The 17,010-nt window shown below is 41.2% G+C and overlaps 1 protein-coding gene across 1 annotated transcript in view; it reads left to right on the top strand.

Moving 5' to 3' along the window:
- Positions 1–17,010, top strand: part of trdn (triadin) — a 64,838-nt gene that overhangs the window by 16,658 nt on the left and 31,170 nt on the right. The window contains exons 6-10 of the mRNA XM_042095985.1: positions 760–789; positions 3,426–3,488; positions 3,775–3,801; positions 5,572–8,280; positions 10,546–10,644. Coding sequence (XP_041951919.1) covers positions 760–789; positions 3,426–3,488; positions 3,775–3,801; positions 5,572–8,280; positions 10,546–10,644 — 2,928 coding nt within the window. The remainder of the gene's footprint in view (positions 1–759; positions 790–3,425; positions 3,489–3,774; positions 3,802–5,571; positions 8,281–10,545; positions 10,645–17,010) is intronic.

Raw genomic sequence — 17,010 nt, forward strand, 5'->3', positions numbered from 1 at the left:
GATGCTTAAGGCTAATGTCCTTTAATAAGATAGGATCAACATTGTGCTTTGACTGAGTTATCTCCAAGTTCCCTCCACGCCAACACTCTCACACATCCACACTCTATTTTCAATTTGGGCACACACCAATTCAAATTCCTTCTTTTTTCACTGGATGACATATTGGCTCGCTAAATTACACTATTCGGCTGACAAGAAATTTTGATGAATCCATGTCCCTAATTCCTGTGAGCATATAAACCTGGTGTGTCAACTGACAAGAGAGTGCTTCACGGCATTTCAAAGATTTAGAGCTATTTCTGCTCCCACAGGTTGCATAGAAAAAGTGTACAATTTATATGCAGAATTGTACTCCTTATAATGAATTGTTTTTGCTTTACCATGGAGTTCAATGTGTGATGAGTTTTTGAAAGAGTAGGCCTATGCCCTGTAAACTTGAGTTGTTTACAAGAGAAGGAGACTTTCTCTCTTTTTTTCTCTCTCCTTCTCTCTTTCTGCTTGTTTCTCTCTCCCACTCTTTCTCTCTATATCTCTGTCTCTCTCTCCTTCTCTCTTTCTCTCTTTCTGCTTCTGTTTCTCTCTCTCCCACTCTTTCTCTCTGTTTCTCTTTGTCTCTGTTCAACATGTATAATTTATTCCGTCATCAATGTTTCATGAGATCTACTTTGTGGAGTATGTTCTTACTCATTGTTTCCTTCCTTCTCTTTCTTTCTCTCTCTCTCTCTCTCTCTCTCTCTCTCTCTCTCCCCAATAATTTAGGTGTCACGCCTCATACTGTGAGAAAAAAAGGTTTGTCCTTCCATTTTTATCAGCTCATTTTCTATTTTTTTTCTGATCCTCCCCCAGGGTTGTGCACAATTCAAATTGCAATTCTGCTTCCTGTTTGCTACCTAAATTAAAATGCAAGTGAAATTCAAGAATTGAATTAGAATTTAAGAGCCAGTTTCAATTCAATTCTGGAATTTTGCACAAGCCTGATTCCCCCCCAGACACTTTAGCATTAGCAGACAACACTCCCCATTTCTTCAAGTGTAAGTCATCATGAACCCTTTGAAATCTCTGGGAGCATAAAAGAACTTATATAGTACACCTTGATTCTTTTATATATAAAAAATAATAAAATAAATCAGAAGGAAGCACTAGATCATGTGTCAGAGTACAGTGCACTAGCGCTCTGAGAAACAGCTGGGGCCTTAAGGCTCCTTCAGAGCCTTTGATGTTCTCAGTAGAATTCTTCAAGGCACAGACTCATGTTTGAACATTTAAGGATGACCAAAGTAGAATAACCTAGTGTAACACAACCCTACTAAATTCTAACAACCCCACCTTTCTAAGAGTGTATAGGGTGTGAACAGTCACAGTGAACCACCTCTCCAGAGGATTTGGAGTAAAGCTGAAATGTATTTCACCCCAGCTAAATTCAGTGCACAACTGGAGAGGTTTACCCTAGTTAATGGACAGGTTCCTGTGTTCAACTTGGAACTGAAGGAACCAAATGCACTGGCATGGTTTTGGTAATGCCACTTTCACTTTGCTGCCTTGCTACTACTAACCTGACTATCTTTCTTGTTGAACAATTCCTATTTTATCCTACAATAAGATAAACCCTTAAAACTTAATAATGTATTTCCAGGCAATCATTACTGAACTCTGGCAAGAACAGGGATTATCTTGGAATACAAATAGTAGTTTTCTTTGTTAATTAATGTAAGGAATCTGAGACAGAGTTGTGAATTTGCATCTTTGCTTTCCCTTGATCAATATAATATAACCAGTGCCTCAGGATATGTCTCTGGCCAAGCTGACAGACTAGCAACCTAACATGAAGAATGCCTCTGCTCTGCATGACACCAGAAAAGCATTTTTGCAACTCCAGCATGCCAGACTGCAACCCCTTCATCAACACTGACTCACAGTAAACGTCATCTGACCATAAAACTGCTCTCTGCCACCGGCAGTGTCCGCTGCTACAGTAGGAGCCTTGGAACGACGATCAGATCAGTTGCTTTATATCCATCTTAAGGGTGCTGAGCCAGTCTGACTAATGTGCTTGAACTCTTGAACTCTGATTCATAAAACATGACGAACAGGGCACAAAGTGGCCAACCCTGTTCAGTTCCTCTTCAGAGGGAGAGATCAAAGATGAGATGTTGAGACGCAACACCCCCTCCCCCCACTCCCATTTTAGCCCCCTTCCTAAAACGCACCTGCCTGCCTAGCTGATTTAATCTGAAAGGAAAAAGACCAAACACAAAGTAGGCAAGTGCATGCATTTGATGTGCAATAGAATCTCACTGAATGGAGACATCTGCTTTCCTAAGAGATGGCAGAGACATAAACAAAGCGTAGAGTATCAGTAGAAAACAGTTGCCTTTGAAATATGTGATAGACAGCACAAGGAATTAGTAATGTAGTAACATACAGTATGATGTATAATGGAGTATAATGGACTTCATTCCAGTAAAGAATAAGAATATCAAGAGCAGTTGTTCAATTAATGCTTTACCTGAATTCTGCAACAAACATAAGCCTAACATGATCATGTAATATCCTGCCATCACAGTCCATGTCCAGGAATATAATGGCAACATGTTACTGTTATAAGTTATTCAACAATAATTCTCAAAATAGTTGATGTAACAACTACACAACACAATGTCTTTTGCAATGTACATTTATAATCACGAGGGCTATAAATGGCAATACCACATGGCAGTGCAATGGTAATGACACATGCCCACCAACTGCTGTGATGAGTAATGACAGAATGAATAATCTGTCATGGTTATGTCAGACTTAAGGTTTAAATAAAATATGCCCGCTGTGGTTTAATCTAGGAAACATGTCTATTCTATCAAATTGTGAATAGGCACTGATAACATTAAAAACCCTCCCCATTGCGTGCCACCGAATGCACCAGTCACAAATTACCCCACTGACCCTGTTTTAATACCAATCTCCGCATCCCTACATCCAAGAGCCGAGTCTGTGGGGGACTAATGAGAAAATACCATATCTGTACAACAGACCGCCATCAAGCTGATTGCACGCTGTAGTGAAAGTCTTCTTTGTTATTTATTACAAGGGGAATGTGTACTGTATGATTGAGTGAGAGTTCTAGTCCTGCAGGATGGATTGTAGGAAAATGGCAATTTTATATCCTATTCTTACTCTTTAAATTAAAAGGCAGAATAGGAAGTATTTTCTCAGTTTTTTTTTTTCTCCTCTAAATGTGTTGATTGGATAATCACTGTAGACGAGGTATACTATCACTGTAAATGAGAAAAAAGGGAGAAAAAAGTCTTTGGGCTTTTTGTCCATCAATTAACAACAGTTTCCAAAAAGTTTATTCAGACCAGTTCTATATGGTTCAAATGACCTCATCGCTAGCGGAGAACCTAAACTTTGTCTAATTCTTCACCAAGCAATCAAACCAAAAGCTAGAGAATGGTTTGAGGAAGACGATGAAGAGGAGAAGGAAACTAAAGGTATATCTTCATTCTTTCTACTTCCTGTTACTGCTGACAACATCAGTGTTATTGGAAAAGAAAACACACACACACACACTGACACACTATTCTCAAGCACTATGGCAGTGCATTATGTCTGTGTTTAAGTGTGTTTTCTTAAAAACTAACGCTGTGTCTAACACTGTGTCTGCTGGATGGCTGAATTTTTTGTGGAATGTTATTTTGTGAAATGTTATCTCTTTACAACTCTCTCTGAGTTACACTGCACATTTTTCTGCTATTCAACATCTTGTTTTTGTTCCAGGGGAATTTCTCCCACCTCGAAAAAAAGGTTTGTCTTTTCCTTTGATGATGCAGCTTTGAGCATTAAGAATGAGTCACGCACATACTGTTATGCTTGGTAACATTTTTGCAGAGTTGCCAGCCCCCCCACCCCCACCCCCCCACTAACCACTGGCATTTCAGTAGCATTGTGCATCAGTGATCTGGCAACCCCAGTTATATGGACCTTTGATTAAAAAATAAAATAAAAATGAAAAACATCTCTGCAACATCCCTTTTCTCCTAATGTTCTCGTCTGTCATGGAGACGAATGATTTTTCCTGATTTTTAGTGCAAATTAATTGTCCACGCTGGATTTGCCAGGGCATTAAATTTATGCATGGCTCATAATCAGCAGCACCATTTCCCCTTAGCCGTGGTAATCACTCTCTCAAATATAATCAGATGATGGACAACACACACATTAACAGTCATTAAAATCTGCCAGAAATAATTTTATGTTTGGTTGGTTTGGTTGCTTTTGATTTTTTTTTCTAACTTTGAATGGTCTTAATGGTTCTTCTTGCGTTGATTGATTTGATCGGTTTATCTTGACATGCTCGTCCCATCGTCTTCATGTTGCACACCTTGGTTGCTCAATTTAGCAAATAATATACGACAAATGTAAATTTATGTGGATGTTAAGACTTCTGGTCTAGTTTGGAGTTGTCTTTATGTTTTTCTTGCGTTGATTACTGTAATCGGTTTGAGTTGATAGGCTCGTCCTCTCTACCCATTCTGTTTATGATGCATATCTTGGTTGCTATGGTTTGCATATAAAGAAACCTCTAATCACCTAAGCATGAAACATTCCCGAATAAAATCATTAAACAAGATGTCCAAGGCACGACTACAAGTTTCTGACCTCAATAGTAATGATGTTTCATCAGTAACTGACTGACTTGTGGGTCATGGAAAGTCTCTAACTCATCTCTGCATTTGTTCTACACTCCATTTCATCTGCATCGGTTGTGTGTGGACCTCGGATTTGTTGAGAATGTGAGGCTAAATTCATGTTTTGCACATTTATTTTTTCTCGTCCCCATATGAAATGGCATCAAGATGTTTATACCAAGTGTTGCCAAAACTCTGTAAAAACATTCATACCAAGCCATTCTGAAACACATACACCTCCTTCTACTGAGCACACATACACACACACACACACGCAAGTACACTCACAACACACACACATGCACATACACAGGTACAAATGCATGCACACCACACACACCCTCACCCATAAACAGAAAAGTGAGTATAATTATGCTGGCAGTAAACCCTCTGTCATTTTTGCACTGCATAACTTAGCATTGATTATAGTAATACTGCAGATGAATCTGAATTAATGACTGAATGTGGAGACACGCATTTAATCCAAATTTTGTTGTGAAAAACATGAGATCATGTTTTTGACTTTCAGTAAACAACATTTTTGGTCTAATACACACACACACACACACTCAATGGCCAACAAACACAAGCACAACCCAAAAAGGCAGTCTTGGTATAACCATGAGTTTTAACCATGGTTGATGAAGGTTATAAATGATTAAATAACACGAATGATGATAATGATAATAATAATATTGATAACAAGAATGAAGATGATTCTTATGATATAACTGATGGCATGGCAACCTTGCACTGGATTGTATGGAAATCTCTTGACGTCATCTGTTCTTGCGAGTTGACTTGATCTTGATTGTCTTGCTCCTTTACTCACTGAACCTGTCAGTCTTGCGCACGTTACTGTGAGATAAACAGTCTTATAATCCAGTTACAGAACTACTGAGTGAGGGTGATGAAGTGGAGGATAATGAAGATGATGACGATGAAGGTCTTGGTGACGATGCCGATGAAGAGGGGGAGGAGGAGGGGGAGGAGGAAGAAGATGATGAGGAAGAAGAAGAGGAAAATGATGATGATGACGATGAAGAAGATGAGGAAGACGAGGAGGAAGAAGAGGAAGAGGAGGAAGAGGTTAAGGCAGCTGAGGATGAGGAAGATGATGACGATGAGGAGGAGGCAGCAGCAGAGGAGGAGGAGGAGGAGGAAGAGGAAGGAGAAGCAGAGGCTGCAGCAGAAGAGGATGAGGAAGATGATGATGAGGAGGAGGCGGCAGCAGCCGATGCTGTGGCAGAGGGCGAGGATGAAGAGGAAGGTGACAAAGAGGCGGCTGCAGCAGAGGATGGAGAGGAGGAGGAAACGGCAGCAGAGGCCGCAGATGAGGAGGATGATGATGATGATGATGATGATGAAGAAGCAGCAGGAACAGAGGCAGAGGAGGAGGAAGAGGAGGAGGGTGAAACTGAGGAAGAGGAACCCAAGGAAGAGGCAGAGGAAGCCCCTGAAGAAGCAAGCGAACCCGCCAAAGAGGAAGAGCCTGCTGCTGCTGCTGTTGCTGTGGCCACTGATGCTGCGGCTGCTGCCGCCGCCGCCCTTGCTGCTGCTGACGCCGCCGCTGCGGCCGCTGCCGATGCTGCTGCCGCCGCCATCAAGGCTGCTGCTGCCGCCGCAGATGCTGCCGCCCTCGTCACAGGAAGAGTAGCAGTGGCAGCGGCGCCTGCCACAGAAGAACCAGCTGCTGCTGATGATGATGACGAGGATGAAGATGACGATGACAATGAAGACGATGAGGCTGAAGCCGTTGAGGTAAAAGAGGAAGAGACGGCTGCTGCCGAAATTGATGAAGAAGATGATGATGATGATGAAGATGATGATGATGATAGTGAAGACAAAGAGGAGGAAGTTCCTGCAGCTGCTGAGGAGGATGAGGATGATAAAGCTGAAGTTGATACAGAAGAACTAGCAGCTGATGGTGCCAAAGATAATGATGATGATGATGATGATGATGAAAAAGATACAGCTGCAGAATCTCCTGCAATTGATACAGCAGCTGCTGATGATGGTGATGGTGATGAAGAAGGCAAAGAGGAAGATGTTCCTGCAGCTGCTGAGGAGGATGAGGATGATAAAGCTGAAGCTGATACAGAAGAACTGGCAGCTGATGGTGCCAAAGATAATGATGATGATGATGATGATGATGATGATGATGAAAAAGATACAGCTGCAGAATCTCCTGCAATTGATGCAGCTGCTGATGATGATGATGATGGTGATGATGGAGAAGCTGATTCAGCAATTGAGATATCTGCAGCTGATGAAAGCAAAGATGATGATGATGGTGATGATGAGGCTGATGAAATAACTGAACCACCTGTAGTAGATGGTGGTGCTGATGCTGTGGCTGCAGATGATAATGATGATGATGATAAGCATGAAGCAGATGAGATAGTTGAAACACTTGGAGCTGATGACAGCAAAGATGATGATGATGATGATGATGATGATATTATCATAAAAGATACTGAAACTATTGACATCAAAGATGATTCAGCCGACACTAAAGATGATGATGATGATGATGATGATGATAATAAACTGACTGATGATGTAGCTTCAGCTACCACTAGTGCAATAGTTGATGACACAGATGATGACATTAGTATCGATGATGACCAAAAGAATGACCAAATCAAAGATGGAGATGATGATGATGATGATGATGGTGATAATGATGATGATGATGATGATGATGACGATGGTACTGCTGACATCATCGAGCTAGATAAGGGTGAGGAGCTTGCTGCTGATGTTGGTGAAGAACCTTTGAATCTTGGTGATACAAGTGACGAGATTGTTGACCAAGACAGTAAAACTGACACCACTGAAGAAGCAACTGACACCATAGACGTAGAATCTGTAGTGGAGGTAGTCACCACAGAGGATTGTGGTAGTGATGATGATGATGATGATGATGATGATGATGATGATGATACTGTTATTAGTGACAGTGCAGATCTAACAACAGAAGAGACTGAGGTTGACGCTGACAAAGACACAGCTGATGAGACAGGTGACTCTGACCTTGAACTTGACCTTGACCTAGACAGTGATGCGGCTGCTGACAATAAAGACGTAGCGGACAGTGAGGTTGATGTTACGGTTAAAGAAGCCATCAAAGTTGATGCTGATGTTGATACTGATGATGATGATGATGATGATAATGATGATGATGGTAATGATGATGATGGTAATGGTAATGACAACTTAGCTGTTGCTACTGACATTTCAGATGTCGATGATGGTGATGATGATGATAATGATGATGATGATGATGATGATGATGATGATGATGAGGATAAAGTTGACGATCTAAAAATAGTTGAAGATGACCAAGAAAAAGAACATGAAATAGTCATTGACATTACTGAGGAAAAGACTGTGGTGGTTGAGGAGAAAGAGGAGGAGGTGGAGGGAGAAGAGGAAACCAAGGACGAGGATGATGATGGTGATGATGATGATGATGATGATGATGATGATGATGATGACGATCACATCGCAATAGCTCTTGCAACCACTGCTGTAGAAGAAGATGAGACCAAGGATTTGGAGGATGCTGCTGACCAGCCATCTCTGGAGTCAGGTAGAGAGAAAAATACATGTTTATGTTCTTATGTTTGCATATTCTTCTCATAGCAAATAGCACAATCTTTCTTCTGACATAAAACTCATTGTGTGAATGATTGTATTACTTCTCCACAGGGGCAATAGACTATTTATACAGCTTGAAGTTTTATTCCAGGATTCCAAGGGTGGTTTTGCCATTTGATCATTTTATGTACTTTTAAATCAAGAGATTCCACATAATATTTATATTCCTCATTGGATAAAATTGTCAAACTCTTTTGGGATAATACAACTTATTCATCCTGTAATTATTCCGGATTTGCAGATTTAACACTTTATAGGGAATTGATAATTAACCTGTGTCCTCGGTATAGATACATTTAGGTTTAATTAAATACATATCATGACTTATTCACGCCCACATAATTCACACCATTTATAATTTGACATACAGTATGACTCATAATAATATGTGTTATTTAATTCCTAAAATACACATTCCTTTTGTGAACTTGCTGTTAAACTGGCATGTACCTATTAGTCAACACCGGAATAGCTGAAGATATCTTGTTTGTAGCTAATGTAAATAAAAGTGAAAAAAAAAAAAAAACAGTTGCTCCACTGGCAAAGACAGACACATGCGCGGGCACAAACGTGCGAGTTTATGATGTTAATCCTCTGCATGCTGAGAGTGGTGGAGGGCACCAGATGCCACACAGGCACTCTGGCTGCTAGAGGGCAGAGATGGTAAGAATGCTGTCAAACCTCTAGATCCCATAGAGGGCACTCAAGGACACACACACACACACACACACACACACACACACACACACACACAGAGAAAGAGAGAGAGAGAGAGAGAGAGAGAGAGAGAGAGAGAGAGAAATAATGAATACTGGCCAACTATTTTGTGTCCTTGTCAGGTAAGCCTCTTGTAGAAGTGGATCACAGTGTTTTGCTTTTGTAGTTGTAGATTGTAATGGCAAAAGCAGTGTTGAAATGGCTGGATTGAAAAGCATACATTTACGCCTGCATACTAGTTTTAAGCATCTGCATAGAGTACACTAATGCTGTTAGCTATATGTAAGTATTGTTGTAGTTCTAGTAGTAGTAGTAGTTGTTGTTGTTGTTGTTGTTGTTGTTGTAGAATTGGATATATTAGTAGTTGACATTGTTGCTGTTACAATAATGCTAACATTGCTAACATGTTTTATATAAATTGTTGTCACCACATTTTGAGTCTGGTTCTTTGAATGCCCCTTTCCAATACATCAGTAAAAAACACAAATATTCACACAAACGGAAACTATAATTTATATATACAACTAGTATGCTAACAGCATTGGTATAATAACACATGTTAAGATTGCTTAAATATTGTGACCTATATATTAATCAAGATATATTACAAGATATATATTTAAACTACCGTTGGCATTTCATTCATAAATATTGATTAAATTATTAAATATAGAATAAAGGAACATGAACCTCCACCAAGACCAATGTTAACATTGAAAAAAATAAACTTCAATAGTAAATTATTACTTGTGATTTGTGAACCTGAAATTAAAATTGGCTATAGTTTGTAAATAATCCTGCTAACGAACACACAAACCACACTGACAACATAACCTCTTTGGCAGAGGCAATAAAAGAAGTGCATGCTAAAGGAATACATTCCAAGACACTGTAGCTCTCAGTGTTTGTTGTAGCATGTTCTTTGAGACTCTGATGATGTATAAAAGAGACTTTCAGCATATCCTGAGTTCTACAAAGCCGTACTGTAATAGTGTGTGATGCAATTCTGATACATAGCTCCGTGGCACACTCAGAAGAGCGAAGAGAGACTCTCAAAGGTATGCTCTACTTTCTTTCAAAGTGCACCTGACAAGGAGTCCTGGGGCAAAAGTGCCTGTGCCTGATGTCATTTACTTTAAGAGAAGACACGGCATTGAAATTCATAAAGCTTTACTGAAAAACAAGTATTTTAGGCAGTTAACTGACTTAAACAAGTTATACCTCATCACTCAAGCTACTTAAGGGAGAGGGCCTGACAGTCACACAAATGTGGCCTGTCTGAATATTCCATATAAAAATGAAAGAAAAAAAAAACTCCTCAACTGATGCAAGTTCTTGTAACCTGGGTTAAATCCCTCAGACTGGTGTGGAAATTTAATGATGGCAAACGCATACAGTCCTTCGGTAGGACTGAAAGGTCACAGAGCAGGATAATTGATTTTTGTCACCCATGTAATGGGCTTTTTATTGGTGTCCACAGAGATAGAGAGACTGAGGGAGGCTCTCAAGGAGAAAGAAAAAGAAAAAGAACTGGACGAAAAAGAAAAAGCCAAAGAGGAGCAAAGGCCCGAGCCTGAAGGTAAGACTTAAAGCAAAAGAAAATGTGTGTTAGGGATGGTGGAGATAACAGGGGGATGATTCCTGTAGAGGAATGTTTCTTAAACTCACTAATGAAACTGTGAACATGCAACATGTGCAAATGCCAACAGTAGGCCTATGACCGTAATAGCATCAGGTAGGCTCACTTATGACTCTTTCAATAATTGGATGAGGCTGCTGCAAGGGTGGCTGCTATCCGAGATCAGGAGAGGAGCAGAAAAGTTAAGCAGGGAATGGGTGGAGAGAGCAGGGGATAAGTAGGAGCGAGAGAAGGCCTGGGGCTCTTACTTTGATCTGGCTGCGTTAGCATTGCTCGCTTTCCTGTTTGTAGGCTTACATTACTGTGATATCTGACTGGGTGGTTATACTGTATTAAGCGAGTAGTAGCCTAGGCAACAGTGTTCCACACGGGAAGGCTTCAGCGCTTGCTGATTCCATCGCTGCTGTCTAAACAGCTAGGCCTACTTGTGTTGAGTTAACAGCCAGTGCTGTGTCGATTTAACATTCACAAGAAGACGATCAGAACGCATGTTCGCCATAACAGCTCGCCATTCCGTGAGGGCGTCTTTGTGTTACATACCGTGCTCCATAATCTTTGTCAAAACAGCTTAATTTAGCCTCACAGGTTTTTCCTTTTAATTTACTTCCCCACGTTATTCTCCATGCGCTCGTTGGAATAAGCTATGCAGCTTGTCTGACGGCGTGACTTGCTGAAGACTCGCTGACTGTTGTTTTTCGTAATTACAGGAGACACCCGAGGAAAGAAAGAGACAGGCTTTTTTCTGCTGATGTATGATGATCAAAGAGATCGTTTTCCCCCCTCTCCGTTTCTCCTACTGCTACAGGCCTACGTGTTGTCGTCTGCATGCTACAGCCTACTGAGAATTTAAGCTCATATTTTAGACACACCATCAAAAACGAAGACATCAGCGCGAGGTTAATGGATAATGTGGTATGCTTGACTCAAAGCTGGTGGAAAGCACAAGCCCCAGCTGAATGATCGGTCTACCAGTGGTCACAGTGGGAAAATGGAGTAGGCCTAGCCAAGGCCTAGTGTTGGGATGCTATTTTCAGAATTCTAAATGTTATTGAGCTATAAAAGATATGCTGGCTTAAACCATTTGGAGAGCCCAAGGAAGTTCATTTTCAAGTATTATTATTCAGTTGATTAAAAAGCCCATCATTTACCTGTGCAAATCATCAAAGTCTTCATTTAGAGTGAAATGACTTTTGAGAACAGTACAAAGCCTACAAATAAAAGCACTGGCACCGTTTCCTGGACAGAATATGTTTTTCTGGTGAGAACTACCCAGCGTAACATTCAGCTCACACTGTGAACAAGTGGAAATGGTGGAAAAATTGTGCTTTCACTCCGCAGAAACAGAGAGACATCCAGAGAGAGAGAGAGAGAGGGAGAGATAAATCTCCTCTAATCATATCTAAAAACCTACCTCAGAGCAATGGAGATGGTGCAACACATGGAAATTACATTTCACCATAGGGAGCCTCAAGCTCCATTAAAGGTCACTGAGTGGTCTATCACTTCACACTCACACAGATCCAGGTCTCAAAGTTAATCTTGAGATCCTCTGTCAGGGGATGTGGGGGACTAGCCTTGTGAACCATACTCTTGACTACGTTTTGCTATACATGTACGCTCCTCTTTGACAAAAAGTCTGGCCTTGATCCATTGCCAACCGCCATCTTCCTAGTGGGTGGACACTTGTTTGAAGTTTAAAATCATTGGAGTTCCTTACTGCTTTGGGGACGGAGACGTAGCAAATTCAAAGATGATGCCTGTGTAACGTAATCTGTCTCAGCCACACCCTCTGTTCGCTGATTGGTTGGTGGCTCTCGGTAGATTTACACAAGAAATCCTAAGAGAGCTCATCTCTGTCTAAGTACTGAAGCTAAACGGAATTGAGAGGAAGTACGTAGACGGCGCAAGCCAGGCCAGAGGGGGACAGCCTCCTCAGCAGTCCAGTTGACCCCAGAGAATACGGGTTCAGACCGGTCAGCAGAGAGATCCATGTGGAGAAACACATCGAGAGATGCTTGTAGCATCTGAAGCATGTTGTAGAGATGGGCATGAATACCATCTGCACTGTGCTGTTGCCTGGATTAGACTGAGGGAGCCATAGAGGAGAAGTTTCAGATGACTGAGTTACTTGAAGTCACACATGTGAATTAAAGGCCTGAACACATTTTTTAATCTAAAATGTCTAAAATATAATAAAATGTGGATTGGACATTTATTAGGCTATTTGTCACTTGTTCCTGAGAAGGTATGTTGTGATCAACAGAGGGAGGGTGATGTGTTATGTAGTGTTACTCATCTCTCTCTCTCTCTCCCTCTCTCTCTCTCTGTGTTTGTGTGTGAATGCGTGATCAACCATTCATCCATGATTCAACTACACTCAGCCAATTCACAAATGACTCATTGCCCATTTTGGGCAACAAACATGAACAGGGACAAAACACAATGTGCATTCCCCCTCAGTTAGCCTGGGGTATCTCCATCCATAACCCAAAATGAGCATTGATTTGAACGATGAACCAATAAACACCCCTTCCTATAATACTTGTCCCCTTTTCAATATATTGCCTGCTCTTTACAATGTAACAACAAAATGATCATTTATATTTTTTCTCCAGTCTGAGGAAATAGATCCTCAGTATTGATAAGAGTAGAGTATTGATAAGAGTAAATTGTAATAGCATCATAACATTTATGCTTTGTCTCGAATGATCAAGTCAAGTCAAGTCAAGTCGGCTTTTATTGTCAATTTCTTTACATGCACTGGTCATACAAAGAATTGAAATTTCGTTTCTTACTTTCCCATGCAGACATAGACATGCTTTAAATACAGACATAGACATACTATGGACATAGCCATAGACAATAAACATTAAATTAAAGTGCAAGACTGAAATATAGAACATGTATGTATCAAAATAGAAATATAGGACATATATATATAAAAAAAAATAGAGGTAGTTGTGTTGTATATTTCTATAGTCTTAACAGTTACATGAAGTTTAAACTTGTGCTTGTGTGACCTGTATATTTACATTGATATGCAGTATGCAGTAATTCAAGTATATCAGGCTTGATGTGAAGCAGCAACACGTTTGGCTGCGCAGTCACAGTGCAGTTCCACATGGCGGTGTTGGGGGGGGGGGGGGGTTTGGTAGACAGGATCCTAGTTTCCTAGGTTCCTGGTTGGCTGGTGGGTGGGGGGGGGCTGTCAGTGATGGGAGAGTGGGTAGAGTGTTCAGCATCCTGATTGCTTGGTGGATATGTATCTCAAAAAGTGCTAAAGGTGTCAGAGTCGAAAGCTTTTACCTGAACTGGATCCCAGGCACTGTCCACGTCAGTGAAACATTGGCATCCATTAAAGGAAGTGTTTTTCAAGCACTCTTTTTTTCTGTGAAAATCCTACTGACTCTTCAAAAGTCTAAGGCATTGCACAAAGCCCAAATAGTCTGAGACGGTATTAAAACGATGTTTTTGATATCCTCGCAAACTGCTGACTGCCACCCCCCCACCCTCTAAAAAAAAAAAATCTCTGGGAGGGGCGGGCGCTCGTGCGGAGTAAAAAAGTGAGAAAAACGTCCTCTTCAGAGTGATTTGGAGTTTGGTGAGTGGTGTGTTGCAGGCTTTGGAGCAGAGCGGAGGTGGGGTGGGGTGGGGTGGGGTTAGTAGGTCCTCCACCTCGGAGCGCCTTCTTGTGTTATAAAGTGATGACGTGTGTGGGCTGCAGACTGCAAGCTCTGATTTTCTCACTGCAGGCAGGAGACGAAGAAAAAAAAGGACGAATTAAAACCTTTTCCTGGCTTTCAAGCTCTGACCTCTGTGACACCAGCCAGAATAAGGCATGTTTGGCCCTTAAATATATCGCAGGGTCGTTTTTTTTTTTTTTTTCCAGAAAAGTTACTCTTCAAAGGAGGAGAAAGTAATTTGAAATCCCTCTTGGTGACGATGGCATTAATGGATTTAAAGCAAAATGATAAGATGATGAAATGCTGCTCCATGTTTCTTTGTTTCTTTTCTCTTTTCTTCATATATTACCCAAACACGTATCAACTGCTGGCCCTGACAAACCCCATGTGTTTTCTTCCTTACTTGGCTACCTAATTTTTTATTCATTGATTATAATGTGGGGAATTGGGTGCATATCAAGAGTCTGAGAGTTTTGTGGTTTGTGTTTTGGCACCATCTCCTGCATAGCTTACCGTCATTATCACTCTAGTCAGTTTAACTCCAAACTTTGGCTGCTCTGTGACGTCGCCTTAACGGCACTTTCGGAGGTAGCATGACAAATCTTGGGGGTCGAGGATGGGCCTGGTTGCGTTGGCAGTCATCTTGCTCTGTCAGATGACATCTGAGTGGTGTAGAGAGCAGATGGCTTTAGTTTGGAGGGACACTGTACTGACTGACTGTATGTCCTGCGTCATCGTTATCACCATTGTGAACACCAGCAGAAGCCTGCCATGCCTGTCTCTGTGGCTTGTTGCCATGCTGAGTCAATCCCAGACTGCCTGTGCCTCAGGGAGAGGCTGTTGTGCCATAGCCCTCCACACACAGGGGCCAGTTAATTGACTGTACATGACTGGGTCCATTTAGGATGATGTTTTTTGGGAGCACTTTAGTTTAGGGAACACATGCATGTTAGCCATTAATGCATAACTAATATGTATTAGGGCTGCTAAATAAAGTCTCTATTTATTCATTAGGTCATTATAATTCAACAACTTCTTATTCTTACTGAATAGGTGATTTATTCTTTGTAGATCCTCAATAAGAAACTGGTTTGCCATGACACAGTGACGGACTGGACGGTCTGGCATCTGGGCAGCAGCCCCTGAGCCGTTTGGGCCGGCCAATCACGGAGCGGCATGCTTGTCGGGTTTGCGCGGCCCATTTATCGTAAAGACGATTTTACAACATCTCTCGGCCCACTATCAAGCATCAATATTGTTACATGGTTTCGAATAAGCCATATTTCTCTAACACCTTCCTTCCTCAGTAGTAGGAACCTGATCAGTATTTATACCAGACATGAATCTCTACACTACAGTCATGGTGACCCTCAATATTTACATCAGTCTAAATTTTTTTGTATTGGTTTACAAAAGTTAGGCTACATGAAGCAATGTCTTCTGGGAATTTCAAAACCGAATGCGTCTACTTCCTTCAGCACGGGGAATTGCCGATCTAGCATGCCTTGATCCTCGGAATTTTCCCCTTATAAGAGCTAATAAACTGCCCCCAAATGCACTTCGAAACATAAGAGAATGTCTGCTTAAATTCAGTGAAGGTGCTACGGTTGAAAATCTACAGTCGGAATTGACACATCTCGCCACGCACTGGGACAGCCTGAAAAAGTCTCCTCTAAACGAGTATAGGCCTACAGTCAAAGCGTCGGACTTTGATGATGCCGCGGAGATATAAGAAGATACAGAAATAAACCTGGTGACTGGTGAGCAAGAAATGTGCTACCTGCAAGAACTGTGCAATCTGTTGCTATTTCCTTCTCCAGCAGTTAAACCTCTTTACCTGTGCCTACAACTATATTAGCAAATGAATTCCTACTAACACTGTCATGTACTCAAGTGGCATGCAAACAGAGTTTTCCACTCTTAAATTCATCAAGAATCGCCTAAGGACACGATTGTCACAGGATAATTTGGAGGCCTTTATTCTGATGGCGCCAGAGAAAGAGTTCCTATAATGAACTTGGATGCTGATGACGTGATAGACAGGGTTGCGGAGAAGAGCAAGCTCCTTCGCCCCTTTTTCACTGCATGACGTTAATTAAGACACGTTTGTGGAGCGGCTGCTCTGATGGGTTTCCCGTTTACCAACAAAACTACATTCGCGCGCAGCCGTGGGGCAGAAGACGCTTGGTGCCACAACGTTATAAACTTGACTTAAATAGTCGCCTGCTGTAAGCTACAATCGGATTTTTTTATATACCCCTGGTCCCCTGTTGTCTCAATGATAATAACATCTCATTTCAGGCTATTATTTCAGAGTTTGCCGTTCATTTGCATTAACATCGTATTTTGTCATTTTTGGCGAAGACATGCATTCCTTTAGATATATTGAACATATTGAACATTCTTTAACCATCGTGATTTCGAATTGGTGCAGTTTTCAGCACAAAAACGAATTTTGTTATTTTCATGGAGAGCACTGCTCTATGCTGTTCTATGGTGCTTTCTGCCTCTTGCGCACGCATGTTTTCGTGACGTTGCATAGAAATCCATGTATTCTAGGCTATTCTTTTTTCATTTTCATATTTCATATTGCATTCATCTTGGAGTTGTGCATTGATATATC

The sequence above is a fragment of the Alosa sapidissima genome, chromosome 6 (genome assembly GCF_018492685.1).
Source record: "Alosa sapidissima isolate fAloSap1 chromosome 6, fAloSap1.pri, whole genome shotgun sequence".
Lineage (NCBI taxonomy): Eukaryota > Metazoa > Chordata > Actinopteri > Clupeiformes > Clupeidae > Alosa > Alosa sapidissima.